The following is a 22,769-nucleotide window of genomic DNA, read 5'->3' on the forward strand; positions in this document are numbered from 1 at the left end:
GTTTTTGGGAAACAAGGTGAAAGTAAAGTGCAATTCGTCCGAAAGTAACCATAACTCTAAAAAGAGAATTTTAATAATTATAGATACATGAAAATGATTGGCTTTATACGCTGATTCCAAATACATAAATTTCCTTAGGTTTAATGTTATCCGTCAAAAGCTAAAACCTTGAGAATATTAAGCATTTTAGAAGAAAAACAAAATCTTTAGTCATTAAGAAATTTCAACGACCATCCTGTTTCAGAATTCCTATCAAATCGAACAATAAAGCAAAAATGAAAACAACTACAAAAAAAACCCCTAATTTTAAACAGTTTTTGGGTAACAAGGTGAAAGTAAAGTGCAACTCGTCGGAAAGTAACCATAACTCTAAAAACAGAATTTTAATAATTATAGATATATGAAAATGATTGGCTTTATACGCTGATTTCAAATACATAAATTTCCTTAGGTTTAATTCTATCCGTCAAAAGGTAAAACCTTGAGAATATTAAGCCTTTTAGAAGAAAAACAAAATCTTTAGTCATTAAGAAATTTCAACGACCATCCTCTTTCAGAATTCCTATCAAGTCGAACAATAAAGCAAAAACGAAAACAACTACAAAAAAAACCCTAATTTTAAACAGTTTTTGGGAAACAAGGTGAAAGTAAAGTGCAACTCGTCCGAAAGTAACCATAACTCTAAAAACGGAATTTTAATAATTATAGATACATGAAAATGAATGGCTTTATACGCTGATTCCAAATACATAAATTTCCTTAGGTTTAATGTTATCCGTCAAAAGCTAAAACCTTGAGAATATTAAGCCTTTTAGAAGAAACACAAAATCTTTAGTCATTAAGAAATTTCAACGACCATCCTGTTTCAGAATTCCTATCAACTCGAACAATAAACCAAAAACGAAAACAAGTACAAAAAAAACACCCTAATTTTATAGAATTTTTGGGAAAAAAGGTGAAAGTAAAGTGCAACTCGTCCGAAAGTAACCATAACTCTATAAAGAGAATTTTAATAATTATAGATACATGAAAATGATTGGCTTTATACGCTGATTCCATATACATAAATTTCCTTAGGTTTAATGTTATCCGTCAAAAGCTAAAAGCTTGAGAATATTAAGCCTTTTAGAAGAAAAACAAAATCTTTAGTCATTAAGAAATTTCAACGACCATCCAATTTCATAATTCTTATCAACTCTAACAAAAACGAATAAAGAAAAACAACTACCATAATACCCCCTAACTTTAAGCAGTTTTTGGGTAACAAGGGGAAAGTAATGTGCAACACGTTCGAAAGTAATCATAACTCTATAAACAGAATTTTAATAATTATAGATACATGAATATGATTGGCTTTATACGTTGATTTCAAATACATAAATTTCCTTAGGTATAATGTTATACGTCAAAAGATAAAATCTTGATAATATTAAGCCTTTTATAAGAAAAACAAAATATTTAGTCATTAATAAATTTCAACGACCATCCTTTTTAAGAATTCCTATCAAGTCGAACAATAAAGCAAAAACGAAAACAACAAAAAAAAAAAACCCTAATTTTAAATAGTTTTTGGGAAACAAGGTGAAAGTAATGTGCAACTCGTCCGAAAGTAACCATAACTCTAAAAACAGAATTTTAATAATTATAGATACATGAAAATGATTGGCTTTATACGCTGATTCCAAATACATAAATTTCCTTAGGTTTAATGTTATCCATCAAAAGCTAAAACCTTGAGAATATTAAGCCTTTTAGAAGAAAAACAAAATCTTTAGTCATTAAGAAATTTCAACGACCATCCTGTTTCAGAATTCCTATGAAGTCGAACAATAAAGCATAAACGAAAACAACTACAAAAAAAACCCTAATTTTAAACAGTTTTTGGGAAACAAGGTGAAAGTAAAGTGCAACTCGTCCGAAAGTAACCATAACTCTAAAAAGAGAATTTTAAAAATTATAGATACATGAAAATGATTAGCTTTATACGCTGATTCCATATACATAAATTTCCTTAGGTTTAATGTTATCCGTCAAAAGCTAAAACCTTGATAATATTAAGCCTTTTAGAAGAAAAACAAAATCTTTAGTCATTAAGAAATTTCAACGACCATCCTGTTTCAGAATTCCTATCAAATCCAACAATAAAGCAAAAACGAAAACAACAACAAAAAAAACCCTAACTTTAAACAGTTTTTGGGAAACAAGGTGAAAGTAAAGTGCAACTCGTCCGAAAGTAACCATAACTCTAAAAACAGAATTTTAATAATTATAGATACATGAAAATGATTGGCTTTATACGCTGATTTAAAATACATAAATTTCATTAAGTTTAATGTTATCCGTCAAAAGCTAAAACCTTGAGAATATTAAGCATGTTAGAATAAAAAAAAAATCTTTATTAATTAATAAATTTCAACGACAATCCTGTTTCGTAATTCCTATGAACTCGAACAATAAAGCAAAAACGAAAACAACTACCCAAAAAAAACCTAATTTTTAACAGTGTTTGGGGAACAAGGTGAAAGTAAAGTGTAACTCGGCCGAAAGTAAACATAACTCTAAAAACAGTACTTTAATAATTATCGATAAATGAAAATTATCCGCTTTATACGCTGATTCCAAATACTTAAATTTTCTTGTTTTTAATTTTATCCGTAAATAGCTAAAAACTTTATAATATTAAGCCTTTTATAATAAAAAAAAATTATTTATTCATTAAGAATTTTCAACGACCATCCTGTTTCAGAATTCCTACCATGTCGAGAAATAAACCAAAAACGAAAACAACAACAAACAAAAAACCCTAATTTTAAACAGTTTTTGGGAAACAAGGTGAAAGTAAAGTGCAGCTCGTCCGAAAGTAACCATAACACTAAAAACAGAATAACCCCCGTGCAACTGAACCCCTGTATAACCGAAACCCCGTACAACTGAACCTCCGTGCTACTGAACCCTCGTGCTACTGAACCCTCGTGCAACTCGACCCCATTTAACTAAACCCCCGTGTAACTGTACTCCCTTTAACTGAACCCTCGTGCAACTCAACCCTCCATGCAACCCATCTCCCTCAAAACACTTTTCAGCCATTTCTTGTTAAATATTTTTTATTTCTAAACTATTTTAAATTGACAATACTCTCCAAAACATCACTTGTGTATTATACAGTACACAATCACCCCCTCTCCTCCAATTCTCAAAGCCCATTACCCCGTTTTTGCAAATATTAATCAAACATTTCCGATTGTAAAAACATTTCCATAATTTCGTGTGTGCACCCAAAACATGTCTGACTACTTTATATCACACCAGTTTTTTTTTTTAAGAATGTACACGTGAATTCATGACGTACATTCATTGTGCAATCGACAACAAAAACAGAAAAAAACCTGCTTTAAATTATATTATTACGACCAAACTCTCAAAACATGCTTGACTACATTATACATTGCCAAGTTTAAAAAAACCTCGACTTTAAACATCACTTGTGTATTATACAGACCACATCGGAAAGGTAAAGCTAGGTCAAGTCACAATGTCATTCTATCGTCGTTAGCTATTTTCATAGACTGATTTTGTTTCAAATTTATAAAAAGTTACCTTAGTTAACAGCTTCTTCGGGGTTACATATACTGCTGGTAAGTTTAATCCTTTTTTTTTCTCCCCCTTCATACAATCCAATAACTAATTAGCATTAATAACACTGCTATTATTGAAAAAGTTAATTAATATAGTTCAGAGTGTCCAATTTGCGAATCTCATTTCCCCTTTTTAAATGTCAATCAAATAATTCTGATTATAGTGTCCAATTTTTTAATAACAAAAAAATAAGCAAATAACGTGGAGATTGATATACAGGCAAGCAAATAAAATGCTCAGAATAACATGATCCTATGACGGTCTCAGAATAACATGGTCCTATGGCGGTCTCAGATCAAGTTATCAAAAAATATTTGAATATATTAAGTTATAGGCAATACTGGTTTAGAAAACTAGAATAGTGACATAATTGTTTTTCTTGCGCAATTCAATGTACCGTTCATATTGTATACACTTTTGACCATGGGTTTTTCTTGCGCAATTCAATGTAAGTTTTCATGTAAGTTTGAAACTGTGCACACCCTCAGGTGTAAGTTTCTATGTAAGTTTCGGACTGTGCACACCCTCAGGTGTAAGTTTCTATGTAAGTTTTGGACTGTGCACATACACACTACTACCATTTTTGTTTAAATTATACAAACACGGAGGCAAAGGCATGAGCAGCCAACAACGGGCAAATTCGCTAGCGCCGGGAAGAAAGCAATAACGTCAAGGGAGGGGGCAGGCAATTACCCCCCCCCCCCCAGATTTTTAAATACATTTTTGGGGCTTTTTCGTTGAAATCCGCGTTTTTAAGAATTCTTATAAGAAAATTGAAGTAAAAAACAAAATGGCCCCCCTCCTAGATTTCTAACAGCATATTTTGCCCTCCCCCTAATTTTGTGAACTCACGCCACTAGGAGGAAGGGGGCACACTGAGCGTCCAATTAGTAAATATCCTCAATTAATATGAATATAAAGTCACTGATCGTTTGCCAGTTGAATCAAAACCAAACTTAGCGAAATAAAAGTCAAAATTTCGAACATTATTTGTGAAAACAGAGAGTTCCGAAACTAAATTTGAAATAACGTCATTTAATTGCTATACTGCCCGTGCTCAAATTTTCCACAAAAACTTAATTGGAGGAAGGGTAAGCAGTGGACAGTGCCAAACCCAAGAAGAAGACAGGGGCTCAACTTGCCAAGACCACAACCTTATAATAGCACCCATGCCTGTAGACTAAGACTAAGCCCGTTTTCATGAGATGACGCCAGTTCATCATTCTCTCTGTGGTCCCAATTATGCTTGTAATATACGAATTGACCTACTGACGTTTTTTTTTTTTTTTTTTTTTTTTTGTAAAAGTGGTTCTTTTGGCCTGATAGTAAACAGATAGAATCTTTTAGCAATAATATAATTTGGTTGTTTTAGCCTTTTATAGTTGCGACAGAGAGGAAATTGAAGTATCAGTAAACATGTTTACTTCAAGAATTGTCAATTTCAATTTTTAGTTCCTTTACAATGAACATTGTTGTTTACGCAAAAACGGAAAGCAATCTAAAATCAGGAACAATCCTTTTTACTTTTAATCATTTCTTCTATTTGATAACAAATACAATATGAATCGTTTCCTCATTTGCTCTTAGCACTGCTTTGGTCCGAAACCCTTATATTATTTATTGCAAAAAACATAAATTTTTTTTCAATGTTTATTTTGAATATAATCATTATAATTCAAAATTTAATTTCCAATTAAACAACAAAATAATTAATGTGAAAACTAAAATAGTACAAGCACTGGACAACAGAGCGGTAGCCTACTAAGATTAACATGACGCTAATTCGGTATACAGTGTAACGCAAAACAATATTGACAGGAGACAAACCGAAAAACAAAACAATGTTAATTTGATTAATACTAATCTAATTTAACGAATATTTAATTTAAGGTTAATTTAAAACATAATATTTCACACCTTCACCAATTAGGTTACCCCCTAGTCAAAATGATTCCTATTCTTAGTAGTTATATATAGAGGGGGGTCCCCCGCTGTCACTTCTTCACCTCCTATATTAAACCCATGTACACCAATGCATTCACAATCCGTTAGCTAGATAGAAAGGAAAAAAATATATCCTTTTTAGAAATCAAGATTCATAGTTTAGAAAGTCTCTAATTTCAAAGCTTATATTTCCCTTCTTATTCAAAATTACTTTTGGATTATATAGGGAAGTGTGTGTGAGAGAGAGAGGGGGGGGGGGGGGGGGTTGGGAGTGCTTGTGTATGTTTTCAAAAAATTGCAACTATTCAGTCATTCCTGAAGGCGGTTATTTGTGAATTTAGACATATTTTTGAATTTAAGATAGAATGTAAAATAACTATTTGGGTAAGCTTCATAATATACGATATCTATACAATATAGAATATGCGATAGTTTCAGCTTTCATAGTTTAGCCTAACTTAGAAAGTTTAAGCTAATTAATCTAGTTTATTTTAGTTAGCTTACATTAAATTAGCTATGAAGGAGGGGTGGGGGCAAATTTGTTGTTTTTTCTTCAATTTGTAAGTGAAAATACCAAAAAGGGTTTTTTCAATGAAAATACAAAACAAATATTTTTTAAATCTAGGGGGGGGGGGGGATCAAGGAGTTAATGTCATACGTAGATAGTTTAAGGTGAAATAGTTATAGCTTTCATATCAGACATAAGATGGTCAAAATAATAACAGTTGTACTTAAATCATTTTTGCCGTATACAAAAAGACAGAAACAGTTACACTACATTTATAACCAACAATATTGAATCAATATAAATAGATAAGAACCAACAAATATATAGAAATATAGAAACAGTAATAATAAAAACAAACGCCTGTACAGCTATCTGAACCGAGGCCGTATCCAGGGGGGGGGGTGGTTGAACCCCCCCCCCTCCCCCGAAATGTTTGAATGACTCGTAAAAACGAAACAAAAATGGACTTAAACAAATTTTGTATGCGCTTTTTAGTTTTTTTTGTGTACCCCCCCCCCCCCAAAAAGAGTAAAACCCCCTCCGAAAAAAAAATCCTGGGTACGGCCTTGATCTGAACGTAAGGATGCTAGGGTGCTAGCAACCTCAACGCCTCGCTCTTTACGCTAATGTTTTTTATTGTTTTAAAAAATCAAGTTGTGAGACAGAGTCAAACTTTAGCGTAAAGAGCAGGGCGTTGAGGAGGGAACAGCCCCTTTCATATGCGGAATAATTTGTGTTCGTTTTAAGTTTTAATGTCGCTCCTTACTTTCAGTTAAAAAAAACTTTTTTTTTTTAGTTAATTTCTGAACGTTTTTGAATTAATGCAGCTTTGATTTTGGCTCACCGTACATGAATAATCAAAACCAGCCCTTCGGTGGCAAATTGGCCACCGAAGGGCTGGAGGAAGGGCCACCAACAATTCATGCAACATCTTTCTCTGTAACATGGCCTAATAATAAAATGAAGGTGTTCTTATACAGGGGCCTCGTTTCTGAGATATTGATCTATCATCCACAGAATATGGGTAATTTTCAAGAGTAGAAACTGGCACTGGTTTCAAGAAAAAAAAAATAATACCAACGCCATCTAATATTTGACATTTCTTGCCATTTTTCTCTCAGCGTAATGTTAAGGCAAAATTACAGTAATTAGTATAATTGGGAAAGTCAGTGTAGTAACAAGTGTCTGATCTCAGTTTCTGAAAAAAAAAAAAAAACACACAATGACAAAGCTTGAAAATAAACAATACTGATAACAACAAATACTAGATGGCGCTGGAGATTATCTTGAATGACAGCGCTAGCGTCAGTTTCCACTTATAAATTACGCGTACTTTTTGCTGGCATCCTTAAATTTGGCAAGGATTAAGTTAAAAGAATTTAAAACTACCTCTTTTTCAAGAATTGTCGCTCTGATTGCCACTTGATTTTCTTTCATGCGTCTTGCGTCACGGGATCGTTTGGCAGCCATATTGTTCTTACGACGACGAGCCCAATATCTAGCATCTTTCATTTCATCTGGTACATACTACAATTCGACAAATTAATTGTAAAACACGAAATTTTCAATAGTATAACTATTTGGTCAAATTATTCTAGCCCAAACAAAAAACATTCGACAAAACGAAGAAATATACAATAAAATAGAAACCAAAAACTAGAAATGTAGAATAATAATTAAGAAACCAAAGGAGGGTGAAACCACTGGCTGCAAATCATTCTCGTTTGGTTCCATAATTTTTTTTTTTTTTTTTCCGAAAGCTGTGCATAGCCAAATTAATTATATAGTCTGATATTAAATTAATAATTAAAATAGCCAAATTAAAAAATTGGTCAAATTATTCTAGCCGAAACAAAAAAACGTTCTAAAAAACGAAGAAAATATAATAAAATAGAAACCAAGAAATAGAAATGAAGAATAATAATTAAGAAACCAAAGGAGGGTGAAACCACTGGCTGAAAATCATTCTCGTTTGGTTTTCTTGATTATTTTTTTTTCTTTTTTTCTTCCGAACGCTGTGCATTGCCAAATTAATTATATAGTCTGAACTTAAATTAATAATTAAAATAGCCAAATTAAAAAAAAAATTGGTCACATTATTCTAGCCTAAACACAAAAACGCTCGACAAAACGAGGAAAAATATAATAAATAAAAACCAAGAAATAGAAATGAAGAATAATAATTAAGAGACCAAAGGAGGGTGAAACAACTGGCTGAAAATCACCCTCGTTTGGTTCCATATTTTTTTTTTCTTAACGCCATGCATAGCCAATACGGTCTCAGAACTTATTTACGCAAGGGTTTCAAAGACGCGGTCCACTATGAAGGACCCCAAGGTAATCATACATATCCAGAGCTTGAATTCTTCTTCTTCTATTTTGCAGCAGGCGGGCTTTTCAATAGATACTATTTAGCCCTTTTCCTTTTGCTTCACTCTGTGGGCTACAGAGCTACTGGCTTGAATGTCTCTTATTTATTAGATATTCTAGATATCTTTCAGTAGATCTTTCGACTCAAGGAGTTCAAATATAAGATGATAGATGTCGATTTCTATGCTCTGTGTGCAGGTATAGTTGGCTAGGCTCTTGGCTGATAGTGAGATTTTGTGATGTTTGAAGAACTTTGACAGTTTACAAAGCAAGGTAAGCTGTGCAGATGTTAGCCTATTACATTCAAATAGACAGTGGTCAATTGTTTCATTATACATCTTACATTACCTGCAAAGAGGGGACAGGGGAGCAGAACCACTTGAATTAGGAAACTGATAAGAGAATGCAAGAAAATTTAGTCCATTTGTTCTAGAACGAATTCTATGATAAATCTTAGAAAAATTCTTATTGGAAAAGGGGGAAAGAATTGGATTATTTTTATTAAATATAATATCTTATAGTCTCCATCGGCAAATATTTCTAATGGGGATGGGTCTCCCACTTGGCTGGTCAATATTTATAGCATTTTTTGCTATTTCATCAACCTGATGATTACCACTTATACTAGAGTGGCTAGGAATATATTGAAGATAAGTTCTTATGCCACTTGAAGCAAGATTATCTATAAAACTAAGAAAATGATAAGTGCCAATATCCAACTTATACTGAGGAGCTGAAGACAGCAACTCAAGGCTTGATAAAGAGTCAGAATAAACTATAATATTATTTGAATTAGCATTCAAAGGTTTATTTTCCATAAGATGTTCTAATGCCATGATTATGACATCTAACTCTGCTGACATTATAGATACATTATTATACAATCTCTCACCCATTGCAATGTTCAGGTGAGGAAGGAAAGCACCACTTGCTACCTTCTCATTCAGTTTGGACCCATCAACAAAAATTTGGAAATGGTTTTATAAGTAATTGTATTAGGTTCAGCGAATTTCTTCTGGACAAAAGCAATGGGGGTTAAATCTTTAGTTCACTTTGAGAAATCAATATTTATTATGGGGATTGACCAATTCCATGAGGGGATTGAGGGAAAGTAGGTGCAATAGACTTTGCGGGTACAGGGAACTTCTTCTGAATATTGGCATACTCATCTGCAATGCCTCTATACATGGCTGGATTTCTTAACCAATTATGTAGGGTGTGTGAGCTATTTGATTCAATTTTTGTAAGATGTTTTATTAAGAGAAAACTACGTATCTCCCTCATTGTTATTAATCCACTCTCCAGAAGCAGAAACTTGGTGCTTGTGGGTTTCCTAAGACCAAATATGAGACGTATTATATCGTTTTGTATTGTTTCAATTTTTTGCATCTGTGTCTTTGCACATGCACCATAGACGATGAGCCCATAGTCAATATGGGGTCTTATATGTGATTTATAAAACTGGAGTAAGGGTTTCTCCTTACAGTCCCAGGGTGTGGAAAGAAGTCTTTTTAGTATACTTGTTTTTCTATAACATTTTTTTATCGTGTTTGAAATGTGGAGGTGAAAGTTAAGTTTTTGGTCAAGCATGAGACCTAGGTAATTAATATGATTATCTTCTGGAATACTTGTTCCATTTAGAGTTAGTCTTGCCTTAACATGACTTCACTTTCGGTGAAATTGGATTATTTTTGACTTGGTAGGTGCAATGGGTAGATCTGAATGTTGAGAGAATTTTTAAAATTGGAAAAGTGACTTTTGCAGCTTTGACTGTGCAATCTCAAAGGTGTTGCCAGATGACCATAGTACCAGATCATCAGCATGTTGTAGATTCGTGTGGGGGAGGTTCATGTCCAAGAGATATAGGGCAAAGAGGAGGCAACTGAGGACTGCTTCCTGAGGAAGGCCTTTGGTTATTGTCTTTTGGGGTGAAGAGGCTGAACCTACACAAACAATGAAACTTCGCAATTCTATGAAAGATTTTATAAAAGATATTAACTTGGAGGGTAGTCCAAGGTTTGCAAGTATATTTAAAAGGATTTGATGGTTCACATTGTGACATGCCCCCTCAAAATTTAGGAAACCTGCGACTAGGACATTATTTTTTTTAGAATGATTCATATGTTTCATTTATTAATAAGATGAAAACATCAGTTGAGGAGTGGTGTTTCCTGAAACCAGTTTGAGTGTGAGGGATCATATTATTTTTTCCAACAAACCAGAGGAGTCGGTATTTTCTCCTTTATTTTTCTTTAGGATTGGTAGGAGGGACGAACATTTCCAGTTATCGGGGAACACAGATGAAGCCCAAGCATGATTATAACCATTTAGAATTTCCTGTTTTTATGGAGGAGTGAAATTCTTTATCCATGTAGGGTGTATATTGTCATAGCTGCTGTTAGGCTTGTTCCTAATATGATGCATTGCATTATTCATTTCCTGGATTGAAAATAGGCTGGTTATATACTCGGATCCTGGGCGAGGTTGGTAACTTGGGTTCATAGGAATTGGGGACATTTAGCTACAATTATTTGATGTTAGCTTATTAGCAAAAAGAGTGGCAAATAGCTTAGCTTTTTCATTATCATTGTCATAATGGGGATTATTATGTATAAGCTCATACAGGAGTGGGTCGGGGGAAGTCTTTTTCCCACAGATGTGGCTTATGACTTTATGTATAATTGGCTCATGTGTTTCTCTGGATAGATTATTTGCAAAATTATTCCAGTAGTTATATTTAGCATTTATTATGGTCCTTTTTAGATTAGATTCTGCTTGTAATTTTTTTAAATATGTAATAGGTCTTTTGGGGTGAAGAGGCCTTTTTGAGAATGTTCTCCTAGCTACCTTTATGTTTTCCATTTATTTTGGCACTCATTTGTCCACCATGCTTTGGGAATGTGTTTAGGGAAGGTTTTCCTGGGTGTTGTCCTGGGGATAGCATTATTAGCTGTATTTATTAGTATAGATGCCAAAACTTCAGCATGTGTGTCAGCTGTTGCGTTTGAAATGCATGAATTTTGGGTTAAACTTGTAATTTCATGATTTAGCTTATTTTGGAACATAGGCCAATAGTGTTGATATATTTGGAGGTATGTGATAGGGTTTCAGCAAGTTTGTTTAGGGAGCAAACTATGGCAAAGTGGTCAGTACATAGAATATCAATTTTATTCAAAATATTTAAAGACACAATTTGTAGGTCAATTGTAGAGAAACTGCCACTTTTGGGGTTGAAAAATGTATTCAGGTTTGGAGGGGTAGCAACAGCTAATTCAGTATTATTTGAATACATTCAATGAACTTACCTGCTTTGTTTGCTGGTTTATTCCCCCACAAAAGGCTGTGGGCATTGAAGTCTCCACAAATAATGATATTCTTCAGCATATTAGAATTAACTATATAGCTGAAGAAATTCATGGCATTTGTAGTTTGGCCATTAGGGTTATAAAAGCTTATTATGTAAGTTTTTGTATTATTCAGCCAAACACTGATACCAATTGTATCAACATCATTTACAAAATCTGGAAAGTTGATGCCACAGAATTTTATATTATTATTAATTATTAAAGCTACTCCACCTCCTTTTCTCTCTGATAATCTATCCTTTCTCAGGATAGTATATCCCAGAGACTTAATTTGTTGATTTTGGGTTAAATGAGTTTCCTGGAGGCAAGCAATAATGATGGAATTATTATTCATAAAAGATATTAGTTCATTTAACTTATTTTCTGTAAGTGATCTTACATTCCACTGGAGTATTGATGTGTTGTGTTGTTGATTTATTTTTCATATGACTGTGTATCAATGTTCAGCTTTGTTAATAGTAAAGTAAGATCTTTTTTTTGCTTGAATGAGCATATGATCAGGGATGTAGATTTTTGCCAATTCTGCAATGATTTTTGTTTTTTGTAGTTGATGTATATTCATTGCCTGAACTGCATTACAGTTTAGAATGAATAAGCATATATTTGGGGATTGCATGTTTAGTTGTGCATCCTGTCGGTCAGTTAAGGGATTAATTCCTGGCAGTGTTTCTGGTTTGTTTCTTCTTGGGAGAGGGTGCCAGGCTGACCTCATCTCACTAGACAAGGAGGCTTGTTGGCTTGGTGATTCATTCAGATAGAGATGTAAGCTAGGGGGCTTAAAGGATGGTGTTTTGTAAGGGGTACTTGATGCCTTGGGAGTGTTTGACTTGGGATTTTTATTTGATTTCATTATAGGTTTTATTTGGTGTGGTTGGACAGCATTTGCTTCCATAGCTGCAAAAGGGTATGGAATGACCTTCTCTGTTGCTATTTGGAATCTTAGTGCTCTTTTCTTATATGCAGGGCATTGTGATTTATTAGTAGATTCATGTGGGCCTTTACAATTGATACATGTAGGCTGAGTGTTGTTGCAAGTTGTCAACTCTTTAGGATTGGAGCCTTTACAATTACTACAGGCTAGGAGAATTTCATTGCATTTATTTGTTGTACGTCCCAGTTTCAGAAACTTCTGACACTGGATAGGCTTTGGCTTGTTTTCCTTGTGCGGTTCGATTTGCACAAATAGGAATAACTTTTCTGGGATATTAATTTTTTCCTTCAGTGTAAATAAGAAAGATCTACTTGTTTTTAATCCATCAGAGTTGGGTTTACCCAGTTGGGTGACATCTTCAACAGGGATTGTGTTGCCAGCCGTTTCTGAGAGCCCTTCTTTTAACTCCTGAATAGGTATTTCTAGGGGAACATTATATACTACTATTTTTGTTAGGGATTGTTTTGGGTTCCATTTAGATGAATTAATTGGGATATTCAGAAGAGATTTTAGATTTAATATTATATCTGCTGATTTCTGATGTTGGACAGCTATTAGCAAGGATCCATCACGGTGAATATTGAGAGAAAACATTGATTTTAACATTTTGAAAATTGCAACCCTTATTGTAGTAATCTTTGTTATTTCAAAGGGGGTGTTAGGAGAAATTTTGAGGTAAATTCCTAAGTTTTGGGAAGGAGAATCTTGGACTGGGGGAGGGGAAATACTTTTGATTGGGGACGTTTTTTTCCTTTTTTTGGAGCTCCTAGAAAGGACGTCTTGACATTAGCTCCAACACTGATCATTGTCCTATTCTCAGAATTTGAGATTTCATGTGAGCTTTGTGATAGAGCTTGACCAGCCAAGATGGGGCAAAAATGGATCAATTTCATTAGTATTTGGGGTGGGATCCGGAGGGACTTTTTTTTTAGGGGGAGTTCTTTGCATTCCCTATTGGAATAAGCTTTAAGCTAAACAGGAAAAGATAATACTATGATACCAGACCGTCTGCACTCTACTGTGGGGAAAGCTTCACCATCCACAAAAGAAACACCACAGAATGGCCCTGAAGAGGATTTCAAGCACGATTGGTTCGGTACAACTACTGATAAATCGAGACAATAATTCACAAGAAATTTATTTGTAAATTTCTTAAACTGTTGCTGTTGTTGCCGTTGAATTAATTTTGAATTAAAAATTTTGTACTATTTCCTCCATGATTTGCTATCATGTTCATATAATTACTCCATTCTGTTGTTTTGGCAGACGTACAACGGCCGCCAAATATATCTGCTTGTATATCTTCGCATAAATCACAAAAAATTAGTGTTATAATTATTTTGAAAAAAAATGACGTTTTATTCAAAAGTCTAAAAAGCGAAAATTTTAATAAATAAATATAATGTGAGAATCGTAGAAACTTTGCCTAATTACTTTTAATATTTCCCCTGTAATTCCATATAGATAAGATAAGATTTATTACTGAAAAACGGCTATCACAAGCCCAAAATGGCCGAATTCACACTTGAGCGTCAAATAAAGTGGAGAAATAAACATGAACACAAAAAATCAAAAAACAAAAGGTAATTATAGGTGGTTCTGTATAGAATTCACACCAATGTTAAAAACAAAAACAAAATAAAGTCGAAAAATTAGAAGTCCGATGTCGAGTCAGCGAAGATGCCAAAAAAAAACAAAACTCATAAAATTAACAAGGGGACAAAGTAAAATAAAACAAAAACATAAGATAGTTGGTTACTAACAAACATAAATATAAAACTTCTAAATTTGCAAAATGGGCATTAAAATTAATAACTATGAGGTAAAGAGTGAGTGAAGGGGGGGGGGAGGCAGCGGAGATTCACTGGTTGAAAATGCCAACTATGTAAGGGATAAAAGTTCTTATATATCTTTCAGTACAAACTCTTATTGGGACAAAAAGGGGGATTTTTGTTGACACAGAACGTGGGAGATGGGGTCGAAGGAGTGAATACTGACCAGGGAAAAGAAGTTGTTCGAGGGCTATGAAGGGCATTGCTCGCAAAACGCAAGGTAATTTTTGCTCTCCTTTCCTTAAGGGTGACAAGATTAGCTCTCCTAAGAAGGGAAATATAAGGTACTTTACCCTCATTGAAAATAATTCTTAGGCACCTTTTTTGGACTGCCTCTATTCCGTCCAACAATTCAATGGAAATACCAGCATGCCAAATATGACAGGCGTACTTAAGGGTTGGGTGTACAAGTAACAGGAATATCCTCGGACAATGTAATTTAGTGTATTAAAATTTTTTAAGGAGTTTAGGAAGGGAATATGCGGTATTTGCACGTTTTAATATGTCATTAATATGACAATCCCATTTTAAGTCGCTTGAGATGGTAACGCCCAGTAATTTCATAGTGGTAACAGACATTTCAGGGGGGATTGGACAGAAGAAAGAAGGGGGAGTATGCTCCCCCTTCTTTCCTTCTCATTACCTGTTATATAGATAATGCAATCTATATAATAGGCCTATTTTGGGAACTTTTCCCTAAGTTATCCCCCCCCCAATGTCGGGGGGAGGGTCCTTCATCAGAACCCTCTTTATGTAATAATAAGCGTTAAGAGCTCCGGTTGGTTGATACAATTTAAAAGAAAGACGACACTTTAAAAAGCATTGTCCGACATTAACAAAACAAAATTTACTAGCTACACAATATACTAAACAAACAAAAATTGATGGGTATACTAATAGAGCTAGCTAATCATTGCATGGACTTTACCATTACAAATAACACATCTCCAAGACAAAAAAAAAAAAAAAAAAAAAAAAAAAAAAAAAAAAAAACTCGGACAAATGTCTGAGACCAAAATCGCCAATGCGCCTGTAGGGGTGACAAATGAGGGAAAAGCACATTTAGTCTTAAATTGCATACAATAAATTCCGTAGTTTAAATTTCTCTTTGCTTAACATAACAGAAAAAGGTCCTCTGACATCAGAGACCTAGGCCCAATGCAACATGTAAAGTCGATCTTTTTAAGATCGTTTCGCGTAAGTACAACAACTTTCCTCTCAGGGGCAGACCTCTGGAAGGTTGATTAATTAAGGGCATATACTGGAAAACTTTTTACTTTTTTCTTTACGAGGTGAGAGATATCTTGGGTTGTCAACTTGAGCTCAACACTAGAAAAAGACAAATAGTTCACTTTTTTTACTTTAAAATTTAATTTTTTTAGTAATTTTTTTTACATTTTTTAGAACTTTTTACTTTTTTGACTAGGTGAACAATATCTCAGGTTTTTGAATTGAGCTCAACACTGAGAAAAGAAAACTATTTTACTTTTTACTTTAAAATTTTACTTCTTTAGTAAAATTTTTCAGTAAATATTTTACATATTTTAGAAAAAAAAATTTCCTTATATTTTACGAGTGAACAATATCTTGGGCTTTTTACTTAGGCTTAACACTGGAAAAAGACAAATATTGCAAGCAAAGGTATTCCTAGAGAAAAATATAAAGGATAGTTTTTCTTACCTACAGAAATATTATAAAAGAGGAAGCATTTAAATTATATTTTGCTTGCCGAAATTGCTAGAAAGGTGGGCAATTAAGTGATTATTCGCAACAACGAATCTTATTCTGATAAATTGCTGTTTTAACCTTAACTTTTAATTAAACTGTTTAATTAACTGCTGTCCCTAGTTGAATCTTCCAACTATTCTTGTTCTGATAAGCTATATCACTTATTACTTGAAAAAAAAAAAGATAAAAAAAGGGAAAGATATATATATATATATATATATATATATATATATATATATATATATATATATATATATGTATATATACATACATATTACCTGTTCCTACAAGCATCTATACGTATAAAACACACTGCCAACATGGCATACGTCGTAAAAATGAGGTGTTTACTTTTTAAATTGATTCACTCCTTATAAGTAGCTAAGGAGGTGAATTACACTGAATATGCACAGCGGATTTTTTAGAATTATGTTTACCAATCACCTGTTGAAAAATGATTAATTAAAGAGTTTGTTTTCTTTAATCAATGTTGAATCTAGAAGCTCGATCTGGAGTTTTTAGAGATACTCTAAAGCTCGGCCTAGATTATATCTTGATATGAAAATATCATTTTCTATAGTTTCTTACATTTGCAAAAAATTATCGATTTTAAGCGCTCTTTCAATTTCTGCTTTCTTATCCTCCCCCGTACCTTACCATCAATTACTGCGTAAATACCTCTCTTTAAAAGCCATCATAGATTTAACAGAGTATCTTAATGTTTAGAAAACAAAGTGAAAAAGGATTTTAAATTATATCTTCGGAGCGAGAAAATCATTTTTATAATTTCACATTTCCAAAAAGTTATCGATTTTAAGAGCTCTTTCAATTTCTGCTTTCTTATCCTCCCCGCTACAATACCATCAATTACTGCTTATATACCTCTCTTTAAAAGCCATCATAGATTTAACAGAGTATCTTAATGTTTAGAAAACAAAGTGAAAAAGGATTTTAAATTATATCTTCGGAGCGAGAAAATCATTTTTATAATTTCACATTTCCAAAAAATTTGCCACTTTCTTTACGTTTTATAAAAATCCTGTCTCCTTATCCCTTTCCCATTACAACATAAATCCCTACGTACATCGCCCTCTTTAATTACGATGATATTTTTACCAGAGTATTTCAGAGTTTTGGCTCACTTTGGAATATATTTTTGATCTGAAATAATCATTTCCTACAATTTGTTACATATACAAAATTAACCATTTCATTGCACTTTTATCAAATTTTTCATCCTATGGCCAAGGCCGTATCCGGGGTGGGGATAAGGGTTTTTGAACCCTCTCCCCGAAATGTTTGTCTGACTCGTAAAAACGTAACAAAAATGATAATAAACAAATTTTTGATGTTTTTTTTAAGTTTTTTGCCCCTCTTCCCGAAAAAAATCTTTTGTACCCCCCCCCCCCTCCGTAACAAAACCCTGGATACGATCCTGCCTAGAGTATTTATAGAAAAATATACAGTAATTTATAATGCCTCCTTTATTTAGGAAGATTTTTTTTTTTTTTTTTTTTGTGTTTAGTATTTTAGCTATTTAACTTTCAGCTGAATTACGTGCAAGTTTAAAGAATACTTTAAATATATTGAGACATGAAATCAGCCAAATTAGCTGATTAAAAAAAAAAGACGACCATAAACAGGATCAGCAACGATGGCTGATTTTTTTTGGACAAAGTCCAGTTCCTCACCGCAGTCAATAATTACAAAATTTCCGAAATAAAATTTTAAGGTCAGTAATTAACGACTAGGAAGATAATTTTTGTATAAGAACAGGCAATTTTTAGTTATACACAAAACATATCTCGTGAAGTATCTAACATAATTATCCAAAAATTGTAGCTTAATAATGTAAAAAATGGCATGTACGTACGTCTTTGGGAGCACGTACCTGCTTCTTCGACTTCTTCGTTAGGGGTTGAGGTTTCAAATCATCATCAGAGAATTTTGTGTACCGAGGATCAAAGCTACTGCTACAGTATGATGACACAGATAAATCAACGTCTATAAGATTAAGTTAATATAAACTAATTAAATTAATAGTATTAATAAAATTAATTTTGTCAATAAAATTAATTTTATTAGTTTTCTGGTCAGTTAAGAAACTCTCAACTCTGGGGAAAAAAGTACAGGAAAAATGAGAACTCTGTAATATATATATATATATATATATATATATATATATATATATATATATATATATATATATATATATATATATATATATATATATATATATATATATATAATCTATCAGAGTTAAATTTCTGCTCAGTAAGCAAATCAACGGCTTTATCGCTTCCATCACTTACGTTTGAGTGATCGACTGTGAATTTACTATTAATGTAAAACCAGTAAACAATGTAGATAAAAAAACCATTTGCGGAATTTATTTTTCAGTGGGGAGGGGAGGGGGGGAGAAGGAAGGACCTATGGCCTTATAGTTGATCTAACAGATGAGTTTATATCTAAAATCAAATTTAACTCATATTCCTCATCCGTATGTAAATAATGATTGATAAATAAGTCAAGTGAAGCAGCCTGTCTATTGTGATACAACCACCCAAAGAGGTTTTATTTTCCTTAAGACGATCCTCACAACTGTTAAGGTAGGAGAAGTGGGTAGGAGAAGAATCTTAAGACGTTATAAAAATTTCAGAATCAACCTAAGATAACATCTAAGGTCAAGGCCGTATCCGGGGGGGGGAGGGGGTTGTGGATGTAACCAGGTTTTAACCCCCCCCCCCAAAAAAAAAAATCTGGCTCGCAAACAAGTTTTGATACGCTTTTTGAAGTTTTTTGTAACCCCCCCCCCCTTCCCGAACAAAAATCCAGGATCCAGCATTGGCTAAGATAATCCCCCTTTTGAATGGTTTTTATTTTGGTAGTTGCTGAAAGATTGAGATCGCTAAATTTTCAGAAAATATAAGCTGATATTTTACACAGACATCAGGATTTGCATTCTTAAGAGACGCCCTCTAAAATATATTATGTATACCCCTAAACTACACAATATATGCGCTATTGAAAATTAATAGCATGCTGTCAGGATGTAGTGGATGTGTTATCATGGAATTGCCAAGGATTTGACATTTCCTTGGATTATTCAAAGAAATTCTGTTTAAATGTATTTAAATTAAAGGAACTCTATTTAATTGTATTTAAAGAAATTCTTGACATCAAGTCTGATTGCCCTGACAGAAACCTAGTTGAGGGATCAAACGACAAGTTTAGTGGATAAAGGAGAGTATAGAATTCATGTTCAAAATAGGGGAAAAGGGAACATGGTACCATTCTATTAGAAATGGTAGGAATGTAGTATTCCTAACGAGTATTTACATTTGGACTGGGAGATATCAAAGGGAGGAATATAAAGAGTGTTAATAAGAAAATTATATTTGAAAGTGTGGTATTGGAACTATTTCGGGACAGAAACTTTAGGTGATTGTAATTTATCGCTCACCCTCAGGTTCTACTGATGAATTCCTGGGACTATTAAAAAAGCAGTTCGATGACCTTGATTAGGATAATAAACCTTTGTCCATGATTACTAACTTTAATCTGGACCTTCATAGAGTAAATACAATCCTAAAATTCGTGAATTTCTGAATGTGATGTTTGTTTAAGAAAATGTGGTGAATATTTGTGCTCGGGTTACAGCTAACTCAGAGTCGTTGACTAATAACATTTTCCGTAATATTAAGCTTGATTTATCTTGAGTTGTAATTGACAAATATCAAATAACACACAACAAAACTCCAAATTCTTGACTTGAACATTGCTCCTCAGACCCTTATTCTCACCACCGATTTGTGAAAATTTCAAACTGCTCCATCCCTTGACCTGTGTAAAATAATTTCTTTTTTTTTTACAGGTAACTTTCTGAAAAATGTTATATCAACAGTTTGGAAATGTGAGCACTAGTCCAAAACTTTTAGCTTTATATTGAATTCATGTTTATGTTATAAGAACAGTTTTTCTAAAAGAAAATTTTAACCAGAGAATTGTTCGTCGGTTAGAACACCCGAAATGATAATATTATCGAAGACATGACTGATATTATGATAACAATAACTCAAGAAAAATGAATTGCCAATTTATTTTCATTTATTCTTTTACTTTTGCCAAGATTTTCCATAAATGGAAATTGCCGAAATTTGCCGAAATTGCTAGAAAGGTGGGCAATTAAGTGATTATTCGCAACAACGAATCTTATTTGACTTGAATTTTACTTTTGCCAACTTTCAATTATTCAGCATTTTTGAGAAGAGGACAATAATGATCCAGCACGAAATTAAATATTTCAGAGTAAATTAACAAAAAATAAGAGGATTATTTATTTTATTACATAACACATTTTGTAGAAACTTTTCTAAGTACAAGATAATTCCCCAGCATAATTTTTATCTTTTTTTTTATACAAAGAAAATTTAAAAATAAATCTGATCATTTCCCGTTTGTTTTTGAAGGTCACTGTCAAAATCATGATACATTATGAAGAATCGACCTTCAACTGATATTTCTCCAACATATATTAATAATTGAAACGTAGCCTAGAAACAGCTTTTTTTGTGTGTGTTATGACCACAAAGTTATATACTTTTTTTTCTCTTATCGTGTGTCGACTAGTTATTTAATAACAGTTCTAGATATTTCGGAAAGACTGCCTGAACATAGCAAGAATAGACAACTCCTTCCCCTGAGGTCGACTCGGAAACCGATGGGACGAATTGAAAATGTCTAGAATATAGAACTTTTTTGAGGCAACAGATACACCCCCTCCCGAGAATTCTTCCGATCCTGCTAAGTATGTATCTAGGCTTCAGAATCAAAAAGAACGAAGTTTTGTCTATGATGTATCGTAGCCATTTTATTATTTTAAGGTTTACAGCTAAACATAAAAAAATACCAGGCACCAGAAAATCCTTAGCCCTTATTTCTTTTTTTTTTTCAATCTCACTTCAAAATTATAGCAGAAAGCCGTCGGCTCAATATATCGCAGTAAAATCTCCTTATACCGTACTTGTCAAGCCTACACGCTAAACAAGAATGCATTCCATTGGTTGTCTTTGGTTCTCCCTATATTTTACTTTTGACCAATAAACCACACCAATTGGAACCTATAGAAAATGATAAGAGTTGCAAAAAGCGCCACCATAACGGAATTATTAGGATGGAGCCGATTGAAATGAGTCTATACGTAAACGTTAACTATTACTTTTGTTTACTATTATAACTATAAACGTCTATACGTAAACGTTCTATACGTAAACGTTAACTATTACTTTTGTTTACTATTATAACTATAAACATTAGATATTATTTAAAGTTATTATTTTAACATAATTTCATCAGAACGTGTTTTTTTTTTGTGCAACACAACTAAATGCTAACCTTCCAGAATAAATAAGAAAAGCAATTTTAAGACTTTTATATTGGTCATGAATATAGATAATGCATGGGAAATGCATAAATTTAAAGACCAAAAAAAACCTTGACGATTAGAAAAAAATGTCATGCAGCATTTTATTCGTTTAATCATAAAGGCATCAAAGAAAGATATTTGTAAAATCAAAAAAAAAAAAAAAAAGTCCTTACCATAGGGCTCAGGACTATCAACAATACGAATTGAGGTAGCCATTTTTCTTGGCCTTCTTACAGTTGACTTAGGTTGCGGACTAGCCTTCCTGGTACTTCCCAATGATATCTCTTCTGGAGACTCAACCTGTAATACAGATCATGTTAAACATGGAGTACATAACTTACACTTAATCAAACGGCTATAACGTCACACAAGGGTTATCCCTCTCATACGGGAGAGATCTCTCTTCGGGATGTCTACAGATCTTTCAAGTTAAAAATAAATAAAAATCCGAATGTTTTGTTTCAAAAATCACACTTCGGAATGGCCAACCCTTGGACATTTTCTCGCAATATTCCTTATATTTTCCACACGATTTGCTTATTTTAGATTTTTTCCTTTGCTAATTTAAGAGATTTTTAAAAATGAAGGTCCCCTCCCATACCCAAACATATTACAGCGTAGGTGCCTAGTAATAGCACTAGACATTTAAATGTATTTCAGGTGATTGTGAAGTTTCTTTTTCTTGCAAAAGACAAGCAGATCACCATCAATTACAAAATACTTATTTTTGTGACTTAAAAATACACCATTTTTTGTGCTTGTTTCGTCTAAAAGTTGAGAACTTGCCATTAACAAAAAAATTAATTTGCCCCAGCTTTTCTAATACAGTTACGTCCTCATTTGGACCCTATTAATATAACGTTTTTATCCAGGCCCCATAGACAAATAAAAAGAATTAGTATTTCTTAGAAGGTCAGCGAATTCCATGTAGATTTTACTATGTTAAATGATATATGCTGTATAATTTATTTGCCCCTCCCCCTCCCAGAAAAAAAACCCTGCATATACCAATTTGATTTCATCGTCAACC

The 22,769-nt window shown here is 33.1% G+C and overlaps 1 protein-coding gene across 7 annotated transcripts in view; it reads right to left on the minus strand.

Annotated features, from left to right (window-relative positions):
* LOC148955012 (thyrotroph embryonic factor-like) overlaps positions 1-22,769 on the minus strand; it is a 173,741-nt gene that overhangs the window by 25,488 nt on the left and 125,484 nt on the right. For 6 of the 7 annotated variants that reach the window (XM_089099679.1, XM_089099688.1, XM_089099664.1 and 3 more), the window contains 3 exons: positions 21,913-22,039; positions 18,188-18,318; positions 7,478-7,615 (listed from right to left, as the gene is read on the minus strand). In XM_089099679.1, the coding sequence (XP_088955805.1) occupies positions 7,478-7,615; positions 18,188-18,318; positions 21,913-22,039 (396 nt within the window). The remainder of the gene's footprint in view (positions 1-7,477; positions 7,616-18,187; positions 18,319-21,912; positions 22,040-22,769) is intronic. The other variant, XM_089099672.1, reaches the window with a different exon arrangement.

This window comes from Artemia sp. Qi Xiang Cuo, chromosome 2 (assembly GCF_049724085.1).
Source record: "Artemia sp. Qi Xiang Cuo chromosome 2, ASM4972408v1, whole genome shotgun sequence".
Lineage (NCBI taxonomy): Eukaryota > Metazoa > Arthropoda > Branchiopoda > Anostraca > Artemiidae > Artemia > Artemia sp. Qi Xiang Cuo.